This window comes from Epinephelus lanceolatus, chromosome 12, assembly GCF_041903045.1.
Source record: "Epinephelus lanceolatus isolate andai-2023 chromosome 12, ASM4190304v1, whole genome shotgun sequence".
Lineage (NCBI taxonomy): Eukaryota > Metazoa > Chordata > Actinopteri > Perciformes > Serranidae > Epinephelus > Epinephelus lanceolatus.
This window is the reverse complement of record NC_135745.1, coordinates 790,559-806,070: the sequence shown is the minus strand read 5'-3', so window position 1 is coordinate 806,070 and position 15,512 is coordinate 790,559. Positions and strand designations below refer to the sequence as shown.

Here is a 15,512-nt window from a genome sequence, read left to right as displayed (position 1 = left end):
GCTGAATCTTGTGATACAGGCCACAACCGTGGGATGGCGTCAAAGTTAGGGGTCTCGCCACTAAACAGGAAGTAGTTTATAACTCCAGCATACATGGTCCAATTTTGGCCAAACTTCACAGGATTGATGACAGTCCCGCCCTGAACACATCTACATGTCAATAAACATAAACATAGCGCCCCCTACTGGCAATGGGAAATGTCATGTTTTAGACTTTAATGTACATCTCCTACAGACTTGACCAGATCCACTTCAAACTTGGTGAAAAAAGTCATAAGACGTTGGTGATGCTTTATTGTGGAAACTGTGAGTTTTCATCGAAGGGCGTGGCCACGGCCTGGCGGCAAACTTTGATGTTTCGCCGTGATGATAAACGTTGCTGTAACTTTACTCCACATGGGAATATCTTGCCAAAACTTCACACATGATGACAGTCCAGCCCTGAACACATCTACAGAAGAATTTTGAATCACCGCCATAGTGCCACCTTCTGGCAACAGAAAGCTACTTTATACATTCTTTGATGTCCCGCTTATAGCAGGTTAATCAGATCCACCTCAAACTTGCTGGTCTAAGTCCTTAGACCTTGATGATGCTTAAAAATTAAGCTTTTTAGGTTTCATCAAACGCTGTCACCGTGGCGTCGCCTTGTTCGCCATCAAACACGATGTTGTTTTGAAGGGACAAGGGATGCTTGAAAACTCACCAAACGTGGCATACACATCACAGGTCACAAGTCCTGTTGTCAGATGTGATTTTTGTGCTTTGATGCACCAAGATGGCTCAACAGTGCCCCCTAGAATATTTCAATTAAGCAGCCCCCAAAGCTGCTTTGACCTGCATGCATGAAACTTAGTAGGCACCTGTAACACTCTATTACGTACAAAAAAGTCTCTTGGAGCGATGCTCCAAACCCAACAGGAAGTCCGCCATTTTGAATTTACTTGAGCCACTTTTGTGTGTTTTTGCCCATTTCCAGGGCTTGTAAATTAACGAACTTGTCCTACAGATTTAATCAGATTGGCTCCAAACTTGGTGTATGTAAGCGTGACTACGTTGTGACCAAAAGTTATCAGAGGATTTGCCCAATGTTGAATGGCGCGCCCGCTGCCGAGCGTTGAATCTTGAGGTCTCGCCATGAAAAACGAAATTGCTGTAGCTCTGGCATAAATGGTCCATTCTTCACATGATTCATATTAGTCCCACCCTGAACACATTTTCATTACCATATTGCCTGATAATCATAGCGCCACCTAGTGTTGAAAGGAAGTACTTCTTATCAGACACTTATCTTTGGATTAACATGAAATTTCAATGCTGTGGTCTATATTTGATGTTGACAAACATGACATATCATTAGTGTCTACATGTGCTGCAGAGGGTTTAATTTTGATGTTTCGCCATGAAACAGGAAATTGCTATAAATTTGGAGTAAATGGTCCGTTGTCCACCAAACTTGACATGATTCATATTTGTCCCACCCTGAACACATTTATATGACAATATTCCGTGATAGTCATAGCGCCACCTAGTGGTGAAAGGAAGTACTTCTTACCAGACACTTATCATTGGATTCACCTGAAATTTCAGTGCTGTGGTGTGTATTTGATGTACACAAACATGACATATCATTAGTGTCAATACGTGCTGCAGAGTGTTTAATTTTGATGTCTTGCCATGAAACAGGAAATTGCTATATTGTTGCCGTAAATGTTCTGATCTCCATCAAACTTCAGATGATTCATATTATTCTGCCCTGAACACATTTATATGACCATATTTCCTGATACTCATAGTGTTAGCTAGTGGTGACAGGAAGTAGGTCTCAAACACTTATCTTTTGATTTATCTGAAAGTTAAATGCTGTGGTGTATATTTGATGTACAAAAACATGATGTATAATTACTGTGCTCTCCAACTCCCTCTAGTGGAAAGAGGAAGTAATACAAAATGTGAAATATGTCATTCCAGTACTGTATCAAAGATATGCAAAGTCACTCCTGCATGCGATATCTAACTTTGACAGAAATGAATTGACACGTCAGACGTTGAGACGTCCTGCCAGCCCCCCCGTTCATCGCTGCTTGCAGCTTTAATTATTATTAGGGCCCGACGACGACGAAGTCGTCCGCAGGACCCTATTGTAATCGCGCTGTTTATTATTATTATTATTATTATTATTATTATTATCCCGACATTTCGTGTCCCAATTTCGCCCCTTTCCCAAATTTCAAAATGCTTCTAACTTTCCACATTCGTCCGGCTGGATCCGAAATTCAATATTTTTGGGTGGTTGCACATGGTCACCAGTAGGTGGCGCTATAATCAAGGAAAGTGCGTTTTGAGTCATAACTCCCACATACATTGTGTCACATTCAAAAACCATATATCCACGCGTTCAGTGAATTGTGCTGAATCTCGTGGTATAGGCCACTCCCATTTCCGCCTCCCGTTTTTTTCTGCAAATTCGCACAATGTTGCAAACCTACTTTTTCTAACTCCTCCTAGGCAATTTTACCGATTTGCATGAAACTTTGCACACAGCATCTGTGGACTCTTCTGACAAAAAGTTATTAAAAGAATTCTGATATTCCAAAGAATACTCAAGTTATGCAGATTTGGTACAAAACAGGAAGTGTTGCATATCTCCACATTGGTGTGTCCGAAGGACATGAAACTCAGTTTACTACTTCCCCATGAGCTCCTGAGGCTCTGTGCAAAATGTCAGGTGATGACCACAAGGTGGCGCTCTTTAAATTGAAGTATTTTATATCTCAACATCGGTTGGGCGGATTAACAATTATGTAATTATTGTCAATGCCATCCTGAGGATATCTGACAAAGGACTTACTGATCCGCCACTAGGTGGCGCTCTGGTGGCCATCTAATTTAATATTTGGCACTGTGCCAACACCATAACACTAATGGAAATAAAATTGATAGGGGTGGTATAGACTGGCCCCTGTAACTCACACACCAAAAATGACTAGCAGGTGGCGCTATTTTCAATGCAAAAGGGTTTTGGGTAATAACTCTTACATAATATGTCACACATTGTTAAACCTTCTATTTACGTGTTCTCTGAATTCAGCTGAATTGTGTGGTGTAAGCCACGCCTACTTTCGCGGTAACTTTCCACTCGCTAAATCACGAAAAATGAAAAACGTACTTTTTTGAACTCCTAGCCGATTTGATCGATTTGCACCAAACTTTGCATGTAGCATCTATCAACCCTCCTGACAAAAAGTTATTAAAAGAATTTTGATCGTCCAAAAAACGGCCAAAATATAAAACAACAAATTCCTGCACATTGTTTTCAAAACAGAGTCTTTCATATCTTGACCAAATACAGTCGGATTACCACAACACTTTTGTTAATTGTGTTCCATGGCCGGATGAGGGTTTGTGCAAAATTCGGTGCAAATCGGCCAATAGGTGGCACTCTGGTGGCAGTCTAATTAGTGTAAATGGAAGTAAATTGGAAAATCTTCAAATCCTCTTCAAAACTCATCGACTTTCAACCTCTTCTTGTCCCTCATGCTCTGAGCTAGAGACACCATGTCAACTTTTAAAGAGTCAGAAGACCTTGAACGCATTAACTGTACATAATTATCTATCTTTATCTTTATTTCAGCCATGACCAATATTCTTTTGTTTATGAACACTGGTAGATAACTATCTTGCCACCAGGTGATCTTTGGCTGCTCCTGACGCTACCGTCATAAAAACAAGAGACCACACATGCGCAGTTGCGCACTCTCAGCTGATTGTAAACAGATAAGATGGCGATAACATGCAACTTCAGTGTTCATTTAAAGCTAGACGTTTTGAAATATTCCAAACAAATGTCGGGGAATACGCCGCGGAGCATATGATGCCTGGTATGCAGAGGACGGCAACAAGACCTTCACAAAAGGAGGGAACATGAGAGCAGCTGACAAACGCAAGATAATGGCTTACCATCTCCAGGTCCATTAATTTCCTCTTTGGTTGGTGTCATGACTGTCCAGTACCTGGACAACCGAGCCGTGGCGGAACACAGGTATGTGGCGTGTCAGAGGAGAAACGAGCCATTAACATTTCTCTTTGTGTTAGGTAACGTTAACAGCGTTAGGCTGACCAAACGTCCTCTTTTGCCCGGACATGTCCACTTTTCACGTCCCGTCCGGCGCGTCCGTTTTTTTTTTTTTATAAACTTAAAATGTTTTTTCGTGTGTTTGTGTGTGTGTGTTAGAGTGCAGCACGGCCACATATTTCTGTTCAAACCTGAACCGAGCCCGACATTATTTATAACCAAAGCACTGAGTTTGTGCCACACAGTTGTTACGGCTGAATTATTAATAAATGGTTGTGTGTTGACGTTCACCATGCTATCCTGACGTGCTTTAGGTAACTTATAATTTGTGGTTTATTAGCGTTATAAGCGTTCAGCCTCTAATGTGTGTATAGCGCATCTCACTCGGTTAGCACTCGGCTAACTCCCGGGAGCATTCTCGGTGGTCGATGTTAGCCGAGACATGCCGGTGGTTGCACACTCGCTGAGCTAATGTGGACTAATGTTTGACTCCGTGGTCTGTTGTAGAGCATTGTGTTGTGTTTCGTGCATGTGCACGTGCAGGTGTACGGGGGTTGCCGTGTGTTTGTATATCCGTTATTGTTCAATAAACGTGCATTTTATCTCGGGATGTCTTGAAATTTTCTTCACCCCTTCATCGTCCTCCAATGAATGAGTGCACCGGCTTTCTACTGCGCCACAGCGCCACTTTAGTGGTTGGGAGGTGTATTGCACATTGGTAGTAAGTGTGAAATCTGTGACTATGCGGTTAGTACATTATATGTTTGATTTGAACATTTATGGAGACGTGAATCGGTGGAGACCGGGAACCCCCAAACAAAAAACGGGGTTCGTTTTCAAGACATTCGTGCAATGAACGTATTAGTCCAAGGCTAGTGCAGTATGTAAACACAGGCCGTGTCTTCACATGTCCGCGCTGCCGTCTTGAAACTGCTTCGCGCATGCTCCCAGAGCGCTGGGCTTTCTTGGAGATGTAGTCAATGTGGTTGCTTTGGGTCTTCTGTGTTGTGTTTGACATTGTTAAATATGTAAATAATGTGTAGGTAGATTCATGTTATATGTATGGCAACAGTCTTGTTTAGAATGATAGCTGATGGAGAAAATATTAACCAGCTTAAAGACTTATGTTCTATTTATTGTGTGGCAAGTGGAAACAGCTGGCATATGACGCCTGCTTAGGGTGTGTAACTATCTTTATCTATGGAAGCCCATTTTTGCCAGTAATGGAAAAAAAGACATTGCTATTCCTAATCAAAATTGTGAGATAAAAAGTCATTATTACGAATGTAGCCTAGTTTTAAAATTAATTTGTGGCATGTTGTCTTGTAAGGTGTGTGGCATCACGGTGGCTGCAGATGGGAGGATGAGATGATTCACTGTTTCAAGGCAGGACAACTAGTACACTGTGGTGTAGTCAATAGTAAATAGTGGTGTACAAAAACACCAAAAACTATTTTTACTGTTAATGTAAACGTTGTTACTATAAATAATACAGTACTTTCTTTGTAATACTACATAGAAAATATTCATTTTTACTGTAAAGACAGGTTTACATAAATATTTCTGCTGTTTAAATTAAAAAAAAATACAGTATTTGTATTTTCAAATTTGGCTGTGATTTTTTTTTTTTTTTTACATTTTTTTAATTGAAAGCCTCCTTCAAATAGTAGCCTGCCCCTATTTGTAGCCTGGTCTCAAACTATTATTTTGTTAATAGTAGCCCCGGCTACTATTTGAGGAAATCTGTATGTATGTAACATACAGTCACTGGCCACTTTGTGTACACCTGTGTAATCTAATGCAATCCAGTAAAAGACTATACCACGATTTTTTCCCTGAAGCTTATAAATTTTCAGTTATTGTTGACATCGTCTAGAAAGTGGTGACTCTACTTTGTTTATTATTGAGGTCATAGTGAATGGTGGTGGTGTACTGAGGTGGCCTCCTAATTTTGTCTAATTGAGGAGGACAAAATATTAGGAACACTTTTAAATATATTGCACTCCAGTACACCAACACCACCCACTACGACCTCAACAATAAAGTAGAATAATCACCTTTCTGACAAAAGCTGAAAAAGTAAAAGCTTTGTAAACGTAGAATGTGTGGCAGAGCTGTTGTATTGACTTGTATTAGATTGCACAAGTGTACCTAATAAAGTGGCCAGTAAGCCCCACATTTACACCACCAATCCATGTCTGCTCTGGGTCTCCCCGCAGCCCCTGGTTGCTCAACAGTCTCAGCCCCTGAGACCATGCTGATCAAAAGTTATTAACCCTTTAAAACCGGCGGGAGCGCCCGCGATCCCATTTGCATATTGATATTTAAATGCCGGTAGAATTGCAACCAAATAAGATAGAGCAATAATTCTTTTTGCATTTAAAACCGGAGGAGTTACTCTAACTTACCATGCATTCATCATGTCCCAGAGTGCTGTTTCCTTGCACTGACAGGTTTGTAGAAAAACAGTAAAAAGCGCTAAGAACAAAAACATTATAATCCTGATCGCGGGTATTCACAGCACTTCCTATGTTGGACTAAACGTCATCACGTTGTGAGCATGAACTGTCACGTTACTTTCTTGCGTGTCTTTCTCGCGACACTACCCGCGACAACATGGAGTGACGTCATTTCCCGGGAAATTCCTCTCTTTCTTCCGCGGTAAATATTTCTCTCAGCTTGCAGTCACACACTCGCTCTCGCTCTCGTTTTGTATTTTACTCTTTCACAACAACACTTAGACACACACACACACACACATACACACACACACACACACACCAGACACTCACCACACACTCGCACACATATATTTATGGAACTGCAACAAACCCGACACGCAAAATAGCTTTTCTCCTGGCGCGAAGCTTTCAAGCTAATTACAGCGTCGGCTGAAGATTCACTCCACTCATCTGGTCCGGATTGTGCCGACAGTGGTGATGACGCCGACCTCATCCAAGGGAGAGATCCTTCCTATGACATATATGTATATATTCATGAAATATTGTTTGTTTATGAGTTAGAGTAAAGTAAAGAAAATATACATGTAACACAACTGAAAGCATTTTGCACTAAATACACACCATTATTGTATGACTCTCATGTTGAACACATCTAACACACTGTGTAACATCTGTATGCAGAGTTGACGAGGATGAGGAGGAGGAAGTGGGGGGCTCTCCTCGCCCTGCACCCCGGAGGGAGGCAGAGGGGGAGGAAGGAGTCGGTCTCCAGCAAACAGAGGCTCCAGGTCAGAGACACTCCCTGGTGATGCAGCTGGCTTGAGAACCGAAAAGGAGCCTGACATCTTGCCACATGCCCTACCACATTTTCTGCCCAAAAGGAGGCCAGGTGTGCAGCCACCTCTATCACAGTATGTGGACAATCCCTCTCCATCTGAGCTGTTGAGGATGTACTTTCACCGGGCTGCCATCAAAACACTGTGTGCCAACACCAATAAAAATGCAGCAAAAATATTGCTCATCAGGGACAGGAACGGTCACAAGACCTATCACAGCTCCCCTGGTGCTATTGAAAAGTAATGCTTGACTTTGAACTTTGGTTGTTCTATTGTAAATAGTTTATTTTGATGTACATGTTGTATTTTTGCTAATTGTGCACAATGTGCATTTAACTTTCGTTTTTGTCACATTTTAGAAAAATGAGTGTATCTCAAAAATTAAGTTATGAAAACACTCAAAATAGATTTTCTGTGGTTTGAAAGGATTTTGTGCAACTTTTTCACATTTACAATTTTGAGGGATACAGCCATGATATTTCTGTATTTTAGAAAAATATGTGTAAAAACAAAAACGATTTTCATTTTTTTAGTGGTTTATTGCACTTTTTAGCAATTTCTTTCATTAGTATGGACATATGTCCACACATATTATTAAAATTTGGGATTTAAGGGTTGTATTGATGTATAGCATATTAAAATACTCCAATGGCCCTACAACAGGTAAAATTGTAAAGATATGCTCTGGCGGACTTGTTCTATGGTAGGTCATAAAGGGTTAAAAGCTTTTCTCTCTGTCAAGGGGTGTGGCTACTATGACGTTGCCCTCGCCACCAAATATGTTTGGCTTTTTGATGGCTTCAGCGACATCATATTCAGATGAAATTGATACACAGGTCAAAAATGGCGAGCTCATACATCTGATAGGGGCGTCGCCCATGGGGGGTGACAAAATGCCTCTATAGCGCCCCCTTGAAATTTACATACCCTTCCCATAGGGGGTATTTTGGAGTAGGAAGATGAAACATCACACCACATCAGGGTTAAATTACTCTGAGTTTTCACATAACCGCGGAGAGCGGGAGAGCGAGGGCCCGGTCACAGCTGCTTGCAGCTTTAATTATTATTATTATTCCAACATTTCGTGTCCCAATTTCGCCCCTTTCCCAAATTTCAAAATGCTTCTAACTTTCCACATTAGTCCGGACGGATCCGAAATTCGATATTTTTGGGCAGTTGCTCATGGTTGACACGAAATGCCGAAATAGCGCCCCCTACAAATTTTCAAAAACCCCTCCCCTTGGGGTTAACTTGTCGTAGGCAAACGAAATTTGGTACGCACATGTATCATACTGAGACGCACAAAAAAGTCTCTTGACGTCATGGAAAAATCCCAACAGGAAGTCGGCCATTTTGTTTTGAATTTTTTCATTACGGCAATTTCCACAACTTAAATTTTAACGAACTCCTCCTAGGGATTTCGTCTGATCGACTTCAAAGTTGGTACAGATCATCCTGACAACATGCTGATCAAAAGTTATTAAAAGCTTTTCTCTAAGTCAAGGGGCGTGGCCGCTAGGGCGTGACAAATTTTGTCGACTTTTTGTTTTCTTACCATCGAATTTCGAACGGCTCTCACGCCCACATACTTGATCTCAGCAGCTTCAAACCTGCTGGACATGATGATGGTTCCAACCCGAACGCCCCGATATGTTAATATCCCACCTTACTCATAGCGCCCCCCGGTGGTAACAGGAAGTGACCAGTCTTTACTTTAACATGTACTAATGTCACAAACTTGACCGCATCAACTTCATTCCACTTCTAATGCATGCAGAACAAGTTGGTGAAGCTACTTTATGAAGGCGGTGAAGCTACGTCTAATGGTGTCCGTGTGGCGGCGTGGCGACTATCGATCCCTCGCCACGAAATACGTTTGGCTTTTGATGGCTTCAACGACCTCATCTCCCCATGAAAATTGATACACAGGTCAAGAATGGCGAGCTCTTGCATCTGATAGGGGCGTCGCCCATGGGGGGGACAAAATGCCTCTATAGCACCTCCTTGAAATTTTCAAAAACCCCTCCCCATAGGGGGAGTAGGAAGATGAAAATTTGTACATATGTGTATGTTGCCCAGCCACACAAAAAAGTCTCTGCAATCAATGGTCTACTCCAAACAGCAAGTCGCCCATTTTGATTTAAACTTTTTATTTTGGCAGCGATTTTGCGATTTCCACAACTTTGTATTTTAACAAACTCCTCCTACAGATTTTGTCCAATCAACTTCAGATCTGGTACATATCATCCTGAGACAATGCTGATTAAAAGCTATTAAAAGCTTTTCTCTATGTCAAGGGGCGTGGCCGCTATGGCGCCACCATATTTGACGCATCGCCATGCATATTCAAGCAACTCTCTCTCCCACATACTTCATCCTAACTGCTTCAAAATGTATGTACATGACAAGAGGCCTACCCTGTACGCTTCCTATTCTCATACTCACTCTAACTCATAGCGCCCCCTTGTGGAAACAGTAAATGCCATATTTTTATATTGATAAACACAAATACCATGGTAACTGACCCAGAGTTTTAACTTAGCTCTCAGTCTGGAACAGACAACCCAGAGTTTCCCTCATCTCAGGGTTAACTTACTCTGAGTTTTCACATAACTGCTTCAGTTATGTGTGCTGTTGGCCCCCCGCAGTGGGCCGGGAGAGCAAGGACCCGATCACAGCTGCTTGCAGCTTTAATTTAGGAATGACTTTGCTTGGATCCCTCTCTGGCACTCTGCTCGCAATATTATTTCTTTGAGGCCTCTGCCTTCTGTGTGTTTACTGTGTGCTGCCCAGAGCTTGAGTCACTCACATCACACCGCTCATTTTTAAGACCCCAGTGAGGACTTGTTTATAATGTAGAATGTGTACCTAGAGAACAAAGGGTTACAATACACGTTGGATGGGAAACAAATCAGCTTATACAGCCTCTTACCTATCAATCAAAGAAAGCTTTAATTGGCTCTGACCAAAATCATTCAGCTGAGGACATTTCTAACGCTGTGTGCTCATCACACAGTTGTAATGAGCAAAAAAAAAAAAAAAGAGCTGCGCACTTAACATCAGTCCAAAATCTTCTTAATTCTGGTGCGGTAGTCAGAGATGAAAGTCAAAAAACGGAAAATGACATCACACAGTTCACTGACCAGGGGACAGTATTTACAAGCAGAGTTGAAGCTACTCTGACAGACCCTTGAAACAGTCTCTGGACCCTGAATTCCTCCACGGATAATGGGCCAAAGTGCATTCATAACATTCTGAACAGATATGACATGGCCTTTACCCTGAACTATCACTAGGCTAACACAAGGCCACACAATGTTTCACACTTACATTTAGAGTCAACGATTAACCTGATCAGTATGTCTGTGGACTGTGGGAGGAAGTTGCAGGTCCTGGAAAAAACCAGCACTGACACAGGGACAACATGCAAACTCCACGCAGAACGGCCCAACAGTCCAAACACAGAGGCCTGTGCTGTGAGGCAACAATGCTGACCATATCCAATCCAATGCTGACAAAAACAGTGATGTGCTTGTCATGACTGCAGCTGTGCAAGTCGATGTACAGATAAAGCTGAATCCACAGATTGCTGACGTCAGCAGTAAGCATACATAACTTACTACTGACAGGTTAGGACAAAACTAAACCAGACACCTGCTCCAAATAGAATTTGGCTAACATGGATAGCTTTACACACTGAATAAAGAAGGTGACAATAAAATGGCAGTCTGACCATTAGATTACCAATTTTCACCAGAGCTGTCAATTTTTTCTACAAAAAAAAAAACTAATTTGAAAGCTGCTGTAACATAAGTGACATGCATGATATGATTAGGAGAAAAGACACACCTGCCAATCCATTGACTCCTATGAGTCCAGCAGAACTAGCAATGCTGACAAGATGGCCGTAATTGTTGGCAATCATGGCAGGAAGGAAGGCCTTGTAGGTCTGGGAGGAGAGACAAAACAGAGAGCATGAAACCTAAACACAGATTTCATCATACAGTGAGAAGACAGTTGACATCTACTATCAGAGTACACTGATTGAGTACACTGTTCACTGATCATAGTCATTATCTTGATTTTTTTTTACCAAAAAAAGGAAAATAAGAATTAAGGTCAAATTTAAGAAGAAAAAAAAAATCAATGTTTCTCAAGCTTTTCTGCATCTCACAGTCTTCATCAACAGATCAGCTTTGCTTAGTTGCCATTAGGGATGTAACAGTACACAGAAGTCATGCTTTGGTTCCTACCCCAGTTAATAAATCATGGTTTGATGCAATAAACAAATGCATGAGGATACATTTCTTTTCATTCATTTACAAAAGACAGCAAAACAATTGCCAAAGACAGACACAGTCCTGCTAGATGAGGTAATATTTTGGTAAACAATTTTCATAATAAATAAAAGGAACTTTTCAAACACTTGTGTATTACACTGTACAAACACTCTTCTCAAAGTGAAATTTTAATAATATACCAAAATATACAGAGGGGTAGAAAACTAAACTTGGGCTCCATGTAGGTTTTTTTTTTTTGTCCCTGTAATTGGCACATCTCGGTTAAACGTGGCTGGCATGTTGGATGAGTTTCAATTCACAACCCCAACAACAGCTAAGCAGCACTAACACACTGTCTTCATCATGACTCAACTTACAACTTGCTGTTGTAATTGGGCCTACAGGTTCCCACTTTACCATTTCAAGCTGGTTTAAATCTTATTTATCTGATCGTTTTCAGTTTGTTGACGTTCATAATGAATTATCCTTATGTACTAAAGTTTGTTTTGGAGTTCCGCAAGGTTCTGTGCTCGGACCAATCTCGTTTTCCTCACCCTGGAATTACTTATTTCATTCGGACCCGGCACCATTGCGCAACAACTTCGTGGCCGCATTGTTTACTCCAGAGATCAGCTGATTGCGCTGAGGCCGACTGGCTTGTCGGCCGGAACATCGGAGATACCAGCTGAACTGTGGAGGAAAACACACAGAGGATGCAGGGGAGGAAGTAAACAGCGGCGGAAAAAAGCAGGGTTGAGACAACGGAGGCTTATGGAGAAGAGAAGATATAAGCCGTGTCTCCCCTCTCTCATCATGGGCAACGTGAGGTCACTGGCAAATAAGATGGACGAGCTGACAGCGGTCGCCAAAAGTCAGAAGGAGTACCGGGAATGTAGTCTTATGTGCTTCACTGAGACATGGCTTCACCAGGACATTCCCGACACCAACGTCTCCATCAGCGGCTTTCAGACTGTTCGGGCCGACCGGGACTGCACCGAAAGCGGTAAGCGCAAAGGAGGGGGGCTTGCTGTTCTAGTAAATAACCGCTGGTGCAGTCCTGACCATATTTCCATTAAGGAACGTATCTGTTGCCCGGACATTGAACTGTTCGCTGTTGGACTCAGGCCGTATTATTTGCCCAGGGAGTTTTCACTTGCCATTATTGTAACTGTTTACATCCCCCCCTCTGCCAACCCGACGTCGGCATGTGATGTCATTCACTCCGCCATAGCCCGCCTGCAGACTAAACACCCGAGTGCCTTCATAGCTATCTCGGGTGACTTCAACCATGTCACCATGGCAACAACATTGCCCACATTCACACAGTATGTGAGCTGCCCTACCAGAGAGGAAGGACACTGGACTTGCTGTATGCAAACGCCAAAGATGCATACAGCTGCTCCCCCCTCCCCCCTCTGGGTAGGTCAGACCACAGCCTGGTGCACCTCAACCCCTGCTATGTACCACTAGTCAAGAGCCAGCCTGCGACCATGAGGACAGTGAGGAGATGGTTGGAGGAGACTTATGAGACACTGCAGGGCTGTTTTGGGGTGACAGACTGGCAGGCACTCTGTGAGCCACATGGGGAGGACATCGACGGGCTCACAGAATGCATCACAGACTGCATCAGTTTCTGTGTGGACTCCACTGTCCCAGCCAGGACTGTCCATTGTTATCCAAATAACAAACTGTGGGTAACAAAGGACATCAAAGCCATCCTCAATGCAAAGAAGAGGGCCTTCAGAGCTGGTAACAGGGAGGAGGTGAGAACAATACAGGGGGAGCTGAAGATGAAGATCAGGGAGGCTAAGGAGAGGTACAGGAGGAAGCTGGAGAGGAAACTCTAGCAGAACAACGTGAGAGAGGTCTGGAGTGGAATGAGGACCATCACTGGCTTCAGGACCAACAACCACAGAGGAGTTGAAGGCAGCATGGACAGGGCCAATGAACTGAATCTGTTTTTTAACAGATTTCACACTGCTGGCCCTGCCCATCCCCCCCCTGACTCTTCTGCTGTCTGTCTTGGTCAACCATCTCCCACTCTGCCCTCCTCCCCCACTCCTCCCTCTCACACCTCAACACCCTCCTGCTTGACCCCCCCTCCTCCTCACACCTCATCCCCCCGTGGTCAGACTGACTGCTGTCTCCATCATGAGGACTACAACCCTCCCCCACGTGTCGTCACCTCCACAATGTGCTTCACTGCTGACCATGTGAGAAGACAGCTGATGAGACTCCACTCAAATAAGGCTGCAGGCCCTGATGGTGTCAGCCCCAGGGTGCTCAAAGCCTGTGCCCCCCAGCTATGTGGAGTACTTCAGCATGTCTTCAACATGAGCCTGAGTCTCCAGAGGGTCCCCTTGCTGTGGAAGACATCCTGCCTTGTTCCTGTGCCAAAGACGTCACGTCCCAGTGGCTCCAAGGACTACAGACCCGTGGCATTGACCTCCCACATCATGAAGACCCTGGAGAGACTCGTCTTGGAGCAGCTCCGGCCCATGGTCAAGCCACTTTTGGACCCCCTCCAGTTCGCCTATCAGCCCCGACTTGGAGTTGAGGACGCCATCATCTACCTGCTCAACCGCGTCTACGCCCATTTGGATAAACCGGCGAGCACTGTGAGGGTCATGGTTTTGGACTTCTCTAGTGCATTCAACACCATCCGTCCAGCTCTACTGGGTGACAAGCTGACAGCAATGCAGGTGGATGCCCCCCTGGTGTCCTGGATTGTAGACTACTTGACTGGCAGACCACAGTATGTGCGCTTGCAACGCTGTGTGTCAGACAGAGTGGTCAGCAATACCGGGGCCCCGCAGGGGACTGTCCTCTCTCCCTTCCTCTTCACCCTCTACACCACGGACTTCAGCTATTGCACTGAGACCTGCCATCTTCAGAAGTTTTCTGATGACTCTGCTATAGTTGGATGTATCACCAAGGGTGATGAGGATGAGTACAGGGCTGTTGTGGATAACTTTGTAACATGGTGTGAGCAGAACCATCTGCAGCTCAACGTGGCAAAGACAAAGGAACTGGCTGTGGATCTGAGGAGGACCAAGACATCGGTGACCCCTGTTTCCATCCAAGGGGTCAGTGTGGACATTGTGGAGGACTATAAGTACCTGGGGGTACACACTGACAGTAAACTGGACTGGGTTAAGAACACTAACGCTCTCTACAGGAAGGGCCAGAGCCGTCTCTATTTTCTGAGGCGACTGAGGTCCTTCAACATCTGTCGGACTATGCTGAGGATTTTCTATGAGTCTGTGGTGGCCAGTGCTATCCTCTATGCTGTTGTGTGCTGGGGCAGCAGGCTGAGGGTGGCGGACGCCAACAGACTTAACAAACTGATCCGCAAGGCCAGTGACGTTGTGGGAACGGAGTGTGACTCTCTGATGGTGGTGTCAGAGAGGAGGATGCTGTATAAGCTACGAACTGTCTTGGACAATGTCTCACACCCACTCCACCATGTGCTGGTCAGGCACAAGAGTACTTTCAGTGGGAGACTCATACCACCAAGATGTACCACTGAGCGCCACAGGAAATCATTCCTGCCTGTGGCCATCAAACTGTACAACTCCTCCCTCTGAGTGGCCCTGAGACTTTCACACACTGCAATAACTTAATTTAACTTGTGCAATAACCCCGTTCACCCTGACTGTATATATTCTGTTTGTGTACATTTGGTTTACAATATATATATATATATCTATCTATATATACATACATACATATATAATTTACGTTTATGTTTGTTAATAATTCCTGTTTATTTAACTATATATTTGTTAATACTATTGTTTAAATTTCTTATATTTTCATGTATCTTTCCTGTCTTGCAAGGAGCACCTGTAACATAAAT

General features: G+C 43.5%; 1 protein-coding gene across 6 annotated transcripts in view; it reads right to left on the bottom strand.

Annotated features, from left to right (window-relative positions):
- Positions 1-15,512, bottom strand: part of LOC117272043 (epidermal retinol dehydrogenase 2-like) — a 202,936-nt gene that overhangs the window by 154,880 nt on the left and 32,544 nt on the right. For all 6 annotated transcript variants that reach the window (XM_078172862.1, XM_078172860.1, XM_078172861.1 and 3 more), the window contains one exon: positions 11,223-11,322. In XM_078172862.1, coding sequence (XP_078028988.1) covers positions 11,223-11,322 — 100 coding nt within the window. The remainder of the gene's footprint in view (positions 1-11,222; positions 11,323-15,512) is intronic.